Below are 9,071 nucleotides of genomic sequence, written 5' to 3'. Positions count from 1 at the left end.
TATCCTGGTTGTGATATTACTGTACTATAAGTTTTGCAAAATGTTACCTTCGAGGGAAACTGGGTAAATGGTTCTATTTCTTCCCCCTGCATGTAAATCTACAATTTATCTCCAAATAAAAAGAGATAAATTCAAATAATATAAGGAAATTGGGGCTCAGGGTGGTAAAACAATTTCAGGGCCAGAATTCAAACTCAGGTGTCAGACTGCCAAACCTGAGCGTTTGGAGACTTGACTCTATTCAAGGGAACCAAGAAGAAGGAGGACCCCATCGGCCTAGAAGTCCATTAGACCAGGGGACCCACGGGTGTCATGGGCTGATGTGTTACCGGGGGTCTACTGTCCTGAAAAGGCTGAGAATGTGGCTTGGAGAAACTATTTGGTAAGCCCTGTGGGTTGGTGCTGAGTGCCAACATTGAACAACCGGGTTTCCCCTTCCCAAGGTGTGTGAAAAAGGGATGAGAGAGTGTGTGGGGGGGGGGGGTCCCCCTATGTGTTTGTCTATGTGGGTGTCTCCAGTTAGGTATCCACATGTCTGTACCTTTGTCAGTTACTCCGTGAATATGTCAGTTTCCGGGTGAGAGAGGGTAGGGTGATGTGCAAGTTCTGCCTACGTGTGTCCAGGTCGGTGTATACGTTATGTTTGGGTGCACCTGGGGCAGGTCTCCCCGGGTCACACCCACATAACTTGTTTCTATGAGGTTAAACCATTTGATAATACCTCCCCCAAAGCAAAGCTGACTATTGAGCCAGCCTGTCACGAACTGGGTCTGTGTACTGTAGATAAACTGGGTAATTGGACTCTCCGCCTCTTCATCCAAAACAAACACTCACAGACCGCCCACCCCCACGCTGGAAGGAGTCTGGTTCCTGTCATCTGGGTACTTGGCTCCAGTGCCCCGCCCCTCTGACCCTGTAGACAAGGTGAGCGTCTCCCCGAGGGGCCCTTCCCCTCCCCCGCGGGCGGACGCTGCCAGCGCTTATGTAAAGAGGTCACGGCCTGCTCCGCCGCCGCCGCCGGGCGCACGCGGCTTCCTGCACAGGTGTGGCGGCTGCGGGCGGGGATGTGCGTGGAGCAGCCTGGCGGGCCTCCTTCTCCCGGGCGGCTCCGCTTCTCCTTCGCGCTGCTCGTTCCTTCTCCTCGTCTGCATGTGTGACAGCGGTGTGCGGGCTGGGGAAGGACAGCGCGCCCTGTCCCCAGCTCCCCGCAGCCCTGGGGGGGCTCCCCGCTCCCGGGTGATGCGCTGTCTGCGCCTCGCCGCCGCGCTCCTCGGGCCTGGCTGTGTAAGTGGCGCGGGGGCGTGGGCGGGAGGGCGCGGGCAGGGGAGCGGGGGCGGGGGGAGAGAGGCGGCGGCGCCCGGAGGTGTTAACTCCTTGTTCCGCCGGGAGGCTGCCGGGCGCCGCGAGCCCCGGAAAGCCCCCGCCCGCCGTGCGCCCCGCGGGTGTCCGAGCCGCCGACCGGGAGGGGCGGGGCACACCGCGCTGCGGGGCGCGATGCCGCCGCGGGGTGGCGCCCTCGGCCGCCTTCCCTTTGAAGTTGGCCAGGACCTGGGAGCCGGGAGCCAGCCCGCCCCGCCGGCGGTGCGAGGAGGCGAGGGCGCGGGGCCCCGACCGCCCTTGATTCGCCCCATCCCTCCCGCAGGGCCAGGCGCGGACGCCGCCGGACCGCGCAGTCTGGAGGGACTGTGAAGCGCTGGCCGGCGTCGGGGCCCTTGCCCCGGGGTCGGGCGGGAGCCGGCGGACGGGAGCCAGATGGAGGCGGCGAGAGGGGGCGCGGAGTAGCGGGCGGCCCCCCGGGCTCGCATCTCCCGCGGCGCCGTGGCGCTCCGCGGGCACTGGGGCGCGGCGGGCGGGGCCCCCGGGGCTGCCATGGAGGTGCCTAACGTCAAGGACTTCCAGTGGAAGCGCCTGGCGCCGCTGCCCAGCCGCCGGGTCTACTGCTCCCTGCTGGAGACCGGGGGGCAGGTCTATGCCATCGGGGGATGTGACGACAACGGCATCCCCATGGACTGCTTTGAGGTCTACTCCCCCGAGGCCGACCAGTGGACCGCCCTGCCCCCCCTGCCCACCGCCCGGGCCGGGGTGGCCGTCACCGCCCTGGGGAAGCGGATCATGGTGATCGGGGGTGTGGGCACCAATCAGCTGCCCCTGAAGGTCGTGGAGATGTACAACATCGATGAGGGCAAGTGGAAGAAGAGGAGCGTGCTGCGTGAGGCCGCCATGGGCATTTCTGTCACGGCCAAAGGCGAGTGGGGCCAGGGCTGAGGGAGGGAAGAGAGAAGGGCGTGGGGGACCACGGGGAGAGGGATGGGAACTAACACTGAAGTTGGGGGCCCACTGGCACAATCCCGATCCCATTTGATCCCTACAATAGACACGGAAACTAGAGACCCACAGGCCTTATTTTACAGATGGGAAAACAGACTCAGTAGGTGAAGTGTCTAGTAATTTCATGTGATGCCAGAACTCCACTCCACCAGCCTCCTGCCAACAAGCTGGGCAGGCCTGGCCAGAGAGGAGAGCTGGAGACTTAGTGCAGGGTCTCCACAGACCTCTTCATTCAGCAGAATGAGGAGCCTCCCACCCATAGCACCTCATCCCCTGAAATCTGCCTTCGAGGGACACCACCTCCAGACACATATTTGGGGTCCTGGGGGTGTTCACTGCATCCCTGTACCATCACTAGGCCCCTCTGGTGGGGCTTTGAGGCCTGATTGCGGGGCCTTTCCCACTACCCTCAACCTCCCCTTCTGCCTCCGAGTCTCAGAGATACTAGTGAATGGAGACTAGAATGTTCCTGAGGGTTGTGCTCCTACAGCACCTCGCCCGGGTTCACAGTTCTCAAGGGGTGTATGCAGGGACCACGAGGTTACTGGATCTTCATTTCACTTTCTCAAAACCCCTCATTCTTTCTCCTTGGGCCTGGTACAGCCCAGAGCGTAGAGCGGGCTCCAAAAGTTCTTTGGCTGAAACACAAAGGGTTTTATGGGAAATGGTCCAACAGGAATTAGAAGACCCCAAGTGCAGCTCAGACAGACAGCCTTGGTGGGATGCAACCTTCCCTCCCTCTCTTGCAAAACCATCCCATTTGCCTGTGGGGTCTACTGTAGATCAGGAGCCAGGATTTCTGGAGGGTCTGCTGTGTCCCTGGCACATTTCCAGGTCCCAGGGAGGAAGGAAAGAGGCAGAAGGTCTGGCCCCTACTTTCAGAAGTCGGAGTCTGATCAATGAAGGTGACCAGTGAGAAACTCTAAGCCTGAATCCCTCAGGGTAGTGGCCAGTGAGGCCTCCACAGGCCATCAGTAAGGATAAGAGCCGGAGGGCCCGTGGGGAAAAAGAGGGAAAGGGTATTCCTTTGTTCCCAGGCTTCAGTAAATGGTGCTGAAAGACAGAACTAACGTTTATTGAATCCTTACCACGGGTGCTTTATATATTTTAGCCCCTTTGATCTTCAAAAACCTATCTGATGAGATAAGTGCTATTATTATCCTCATTTTAAAGAGAAGCAACGTGGGGCCCAAAGAGGTTAAATAATTTGCCCAAGGTCACACAGCTGGTGAGTAATGATGGAGTCTGGGCTCTTAACTGTGGCATTGAATGGGTTCAGGAGTTAGTTTAATAAGCTTTCACATGCCTGTGTGGCAGACACGGAAGCAGAGGCTGGGGTCACAGATGACCAAATTCTCTATTTGGAAGAAACCGACAAGGATTATTTCCATAACGCATGGTGAACAGGGTGAGCAGGTACCTTGGGCGGTACTGAGCCGGTGCTCTCAGCCCCGCTTTGCAGTTCAGGGACACCCAGGCGAACCCGAAGGGATGATTAAGAGCTGACACAGGAGCGGTGGTGTGGCGGGAATGAGGGCTGTCGGCTGGACGTGTGTTTCAGGTGACACAGGGATGGGAGAGGCGGAGCTTGTGTAAGGGAAGTCCTTCTAATATTAGCAGGCCAGTCTCCTGGCCGCAGGCTAAGGTTAGGATTTTTTTTTTTTTTTCCTTTGTTCAGTAAGATTGGAAATAGTACTCAGTAGAAGGAAATAGTAGTCTCCCTGCAATTCCCTTACAGAATAAAGGTCTCCTAGAGCTGGAAGCAGTGAGGACCAGCTACTGGGAGATAGAATCCCAGGCATGGGTGGGTCCCCGGGAAGAAGAGTGGCTTGTGGGCTGGGGGAGGAGGGGAAGCTGTGTCTCTGATAGGCTGCAGGAGGCACTGGGGTGAGGCCCAGGGAAACGCGGGTGCCTCGCTCATCCTCTCTGATGCCCTGTGTCAGGGGTGTGCCTTGAAAGGCTACCTGCAACCACGAGCAATAGAAAAAGGGAGAGAACTCACTTCTCCTCTCAGAGTGCCCGGCTTACTGCCTGGGTTCCTTAAAGGGGCCGCTTTTCTCTCCTCCAAAGCCTCACCCTCATTCACCCCTAACCCTATCCCATCTAGCTCAGGATGTCTTCTGGAGCCCACAAGCCTCCTCATGTGTGAAGGAGGATGGCATTCCCCCATGGGGATGGCAGACAGAGAAAGAATCAGCAGCAGTCCAGGGTCCCACAGGGCCGGCGACAGCAGGGCTGACCTCATTTCCAAAGGCTCCTGCTGGGTCTGGAGAGTTCCAAGCAGGGAGTGCCTAAGGAACAGGCCACTATTGGAGGACATCAGAGGATTACCCCTCCTCTTCGGCATCCCCTCTGGCTGCCCAGGAGGGAGGAGTGTAGAGGGGACAAAACCTGCAAAGGGTTGTCCAGGCCTTGACTCCACCGCAGTCTCTCCGCCACGGGCTGGGCATCGAGGCGTTCAGGCCTGACATGGCTTCAGGCTCAACCATGGCAGAGACTCTCCATGGTTCCGTCAACCTCACCCCGGCACAGCAGCGGTTGGGAACCTGGCCTGGCCTCCGTGCTGGTGTGCGAGGGGTTGATGGGGCCTGGCCTGGTAGGTCATTACTGATGGGCCTGTCTCATAGTGTGTGTGAGCTGAGCCAGGGGTTGTGTGTGGCCTTTCTCCTTAGATTACCGAGTGTATGCGGCAGGCGGGATGGGCCTGGACCTCCGTCCGCACAACCACCTCCAACACTATGACATGCTCAAGGACATGTGGGTGTCACTAGCACCCATGCCCACCCCGAGATATGCTGCCACCTCCTTCCTCCGAGGCTCCAAGATCTATGTGCTAGGTAAGGACAGGTTATCTGTCCCACATCTATCCCTCCTTCTCTCCCTTGGGTCAGTTTCCACAGAAAGTGGTCAGTGTCTGTGTGCTGAGCATCTCCTTGGGGGCAATCACCGATGCCTTACCCCGCAGGGAGCTCCCTGTGTGGTTGGGTAAACGTGGAAAGGGGAAACCCAGCCCCCCGCCCTCAGGGACTTACTCTGGCCCAACCCCCCTGCCCTCCCCCCACCCTCCCAACCCTGGTCTGGCCTCCAGGGGGACGGCAGTCCAAGTATGCAGTCAACGCCTTTGAGGTTTTTGACATCGAGACTCGCTCCTGGACCAAGTTCCCCAACATTCCCTGTAAGCGGGCCTTCTCCAGCTTTGTGACCCTGGATGACCGCTTGTACAGCCTGGGAGGCCTGAGGCAGGGTCGGCTCTACCGGCAGCCCAAGTTCCTCCGGACGATGGACGTGTTCGACATGGAACAAGGTGAGCAGGGCACCAGCCTCTAGCCGCCCACCCCCCTCTGGCTGAGTCCCCATCCCATGTGCCCGCCCAGGCGGCTGATCCAGGGGGGCGAGCCTTTCAGGGGTCCGAACAGCCCTCTCCACTCAGGCCTCCTCTTGGGATCGCATTCTCTCCTCTGGACAGGGCTCCTCTGGGTTGGCTGGTTATTTTTATCAAGGCCTTTCCCATTTTCTCTTCTTACGACATTCAGGCAGGGCCCGGTGAGGGAGGGCTTTTCCAGCTTTTTACCGATGCAGACACAGAAGGATCCCGACTCCCACGCTCACTGCCTCTAGTTAACCTCCTCTCCAGCTCAGAGACCTTGAGAACAGAGGTTAGAACAAGGTGATTGGTTGTAGGGGATTATGGTTCCTTGGACTGTAGCAAGCCTGGGAGAGGGTGTAGAGGCCCCGGAGTGCATCATTTCAAACAGCAGGAGGCGTAGTTTATGCCCTGAGCACAAAGCCTAGATGGGGTGGACGCCCACCCAGGATGTGAGCTCTGGGGACTCAGTGTGTACTTGGCGGGGGAGGTCAGCGTCTCACTCTCTCTAAATTTATCCTGCCGTGATCCACGGCCCGCAGGGGGATGGCTGAAGATGGAACGCTCGTTCTTCCTCAGGAAGCGGCGGGCAGACTTTGTGGCCGGCGCTCTGAGTGGACGGGTCATAGTGGCCGGAGGACTTGGTAAGGATGAGGCTTCCAGGCTGTTACCTGACACCGTGCCCGAGCAGGAGAAGGCACCGGCTGCCTGCGCACTGCCTGCCTACCGCATTCTCCCAAATCGTTCAAAAACCCCTCTTCCCAGCTGGGCTTCACAAACCCATGGGGGCGGATTTTTAGTAAAAGGCAAAAGAGAGGCAGCAGTGACTAGAAACTTCTGGTAAAAGCAGAGGGTGGGGAAAGAAAGCCTTCCTCTCGAGGAGACGGAAGGACGGAGAGAAGGCAGGAGGGGCAAAGTGGCTGTCGGACAAGAGCGAGGGCTCAGGGTAGGGAAGGAGCGTTTCTGCAGCCCAGGAACTAAAGTCCCTTGGCTTCTGCTTGTGGATTCCGGGGGGGGGGTGGGGGGTGGGGGCATGGATTGGGGGCTGGACTTCTTCGTAAGGTCCGGTTCCCTTGGCGCTTTCAGGGAACCAGCCCACTGTCCTGGAGACAGCAGAGGCGCTCCACCCCGGGAGGAACAAGTGGGAGGCCCTCCCCACCATGCCCACGCCCCGCTGCGCCTGCTCCAGCATTGTCGTCAAGAACTGCCTCCTGGCTGTGGGGGGCGTCAACCAGGGTCTGAGCGACGCAGTGGAAGCCCTGTGTGTCTCTGACTCCTAGCTCTCAGCACGGCGCCTGTGCCCCGGACCGGATCAGCCCACTCTCCACAAGAGGAATGGTCTCGTCAAAGCAGTGTGGGCGACTTCCCAGGATGCCAGCTCCTGTCAGCAGCTAGTGGGGTCAGGCCCCGGGGTTCTGAGGGACCTCCCTCCGCCTCCAAACCCTACCCATCCCAGGAAACCATGTGAAGTCCCAGGGACTCAGCCAGCCTCCAGCTGGAGGCCAGCTGAACTCTGAGGAGAGTGCCCCCTTCCTGCTCAGGCCGAGAAAGACACAGGAGTACTGGCTACCTGCCCTTCCTGTGAGTTCCACCTCCCCCCGTGTCCAGGGTAGGGGGTGGGCAGGGCCGAAGACCGCTGCTATCACTGTCCTCTCCCCAGCTCTGAACTAGTTTGAGGGTCCCTCGGGATGGAAAACGGAGAAGGTTCGCAAGGAGTCCCAAACCCCTCGCTTCTCCCTTGGTCTACATCCCTTCCCCATTTGGTGGTCAGCCGTGGGCCTGCCCTAGCCCTCGTCCCCTCAGCAAGAATTGGCCTTGGAGTCAGGTTCACGGGGACTGGTCCAGGTCAGTAGCCTCGGCCAGGAAGGACCCGTGCCTCTCGGGTCCTCGACGGGAACGTGACGATGGGGAAGCAGCAGACGCCCAGCCCAGGCTCTGCTTCCCGCTCCTCCCCTCGCTCACTTTCTCCTTCCGCCACCCTCCCCTCGCCCTTTTGTCACCCGCGGCCCCAGCGCATTTCTGGGCAAAACCTTCTCATGTACACTGTGGCATCCAAATCCACGAAGGATGGATTAACTGCACTCTGGTTAACAGCAGCAGCACAACAATTAAAATCTATATTCCTATTCTCTCGGGTACCTGGTGCATGGGTGGGGTGGGTGGGTGTCTTGATGGGTAGAGGGGACCCCATGAAATAGTCCCTCTGACTGTCTCAGACTAAATAGGGCCCCAGGCGACCAGCTGTTGTGGGTTCCGCCTCCAAAGCACCTCCTGCCCGGTCACCTCACTCCCAGTACAGGGCAGCCCTCCTCAGTGCCTAGTCTCCTCTGTGTTAGGAAGGGCTGACCTCTTCGTGCCTGGCCTCAATTCACTCAGCCGAAGTTCACTTCTGTCTTGCCTGAAGTTGGACGGGGATCGCTCACTGACTTGCCGTGAAGGACGTGCCCCCTCCTGGCTCGTAGAGCGCCTCTTTCTGATTTCCGGTTATTTTGAAAAGCTGTGCCAGCACGGGGACTACAAAGGAAAACCTGCCCCCCCCCCCCACCAAGGGCTGTGGGGGAGTCAGCACTTCCTGTGTGATGGTGTCATTCATTCTAATGAGGCAGGAACAGAGGGAGCCTCCTGGAGGAAGTGACTCTGCCCCTGGGTCTTCGAGGGACAGGGGTGTTTGTCCCTTCCTCAGGCCCCAAGGGTGCTGCCCCCTGCTGGCCCAGCCTTGCCTTCCCACCCTGGCTAGAGGCATCCTGTGGCGGGGGAGGGGGGGGGGTTCCTGGTGAGCGGACTGGGAGGAAGGGTGCCTTCTTATTGCTTCTGGAACCCCGTACTTCGGTTCTGTTAGCTGCTGAAGTAACTGTTAGAAGATCCTGGAGGAACCACAGATCCTGTGAGGGATGGAACAGTATGTTAGGGAAGCCACTCCAAAATCCAGCCCTGGTCTGGTCTTCCCCTTCCACGTTACTTCTGTGCCATCCCCTTCCATTCTCCCTGAGAAGAGGGGTCCCTCCCCACTTTCCAAGAGGAAACCAAAGCCCCGTGTGTGTGTGTGTGTGTGTGTGTGTGTGTGTTGGGGGAGGGGACTTTCCAAGCACACAAAATGGTACCCGATCTGTGCATGGGACTGAAGTATTTTTAAATGGTCGGAACCTCAGGGGTACAGCCAGTCTGAAAAAGGTTCTTCCCGTTATGGGAATGGGGGACTAGCCACTAGAATCTATGAGGGCCGCTAAGAGCTGGAGCTGGTACCTGCTGAGGACTTACGTCTTGGAGGTCCATTTTGGGGTGCTTCACCGAGCTGGGGAAATAGGGAATGTCAGCGGTAAACCCCTTGGTCTGCACCTCATGGTGCCATGGAGGCAGCTCAGGATCTGGGGTGAGATGG

At 58.8% G+C, this 9,071-nt stretch overlaps 1 protein-coding gene across 1 annotated transcript; it reads left to right on the top strand.

The window, feature by feature from the left end:
• The first annotated feature begins 1,869 nt into the window (after positions 1 to 1,869).
• Positions 1,870 to 7,821, top strand: KLHDC8A (kelch domain containing 8A). Its single transcript, XM_030302846.1, has 5 exons — positions 1,870 to 2,245; positions 5,001 to 5,165; positions 5,417 to 5,632; positions 6,235 to 6,336; positions 6,779 to 7,821. Exons 1-5 carry the CDS (start codon positions 1,870 to 1,872, stop codon positions 6,970 to 6,972), a joined length of 1,053 nt encoding a protein of 350 aa, XP_030158706.1. The 3' UTR covers positions 6,973 to 7,821.
• The last annotated feature ends 1,250 nt before the right edge of the window (positions 7,822 to 9,071 follow it).

This window comes from Lynx canadensis, chromosome F1, assembly GCF_007474595.2.
Source record: "Lynx canadensis isolate LIC74 chromosome F1, mLynCan4.pri.v2, whole genome shotgun sequence".
Lineage (NCBI taxonomy): Eukaryota > Metazoa > Chordata > Mammalia > Carnivora > Felidae > Lynx > Lynx canadensis.
This window is presented reverse-complemented; position numbering and strand designations above follow the sequence as displayed.

What these genes read in the sequence shown, in the direction of transcription:
- KLHDC8A (XM_030302846.1), top strand. Translation starts at nt 1,870, where the DNA reads ATGGAGGTGCCTAACGTCAAGGACTTCCAGTGGAAGCGCCTGGCGCCG. An exon ending in CATTTCTGTCACGGCCAAAG is followed by an intron (nt 2,246 to 5,000) that starts GCGAGTGGGGCC and finishes CTTTCTCCTTAG; the next exon opens with ATTACCGAGTGTATGCGGCA. An exon ending in CATAGTGGCCGGAGGACTTG is followed by an intron (nt 6,337 to 6,778) that starts GTAAGGATGAGG and finishes TGGCGCTTTCAG; the next exon opens with GGAACCAGCCCACTGTCCTG.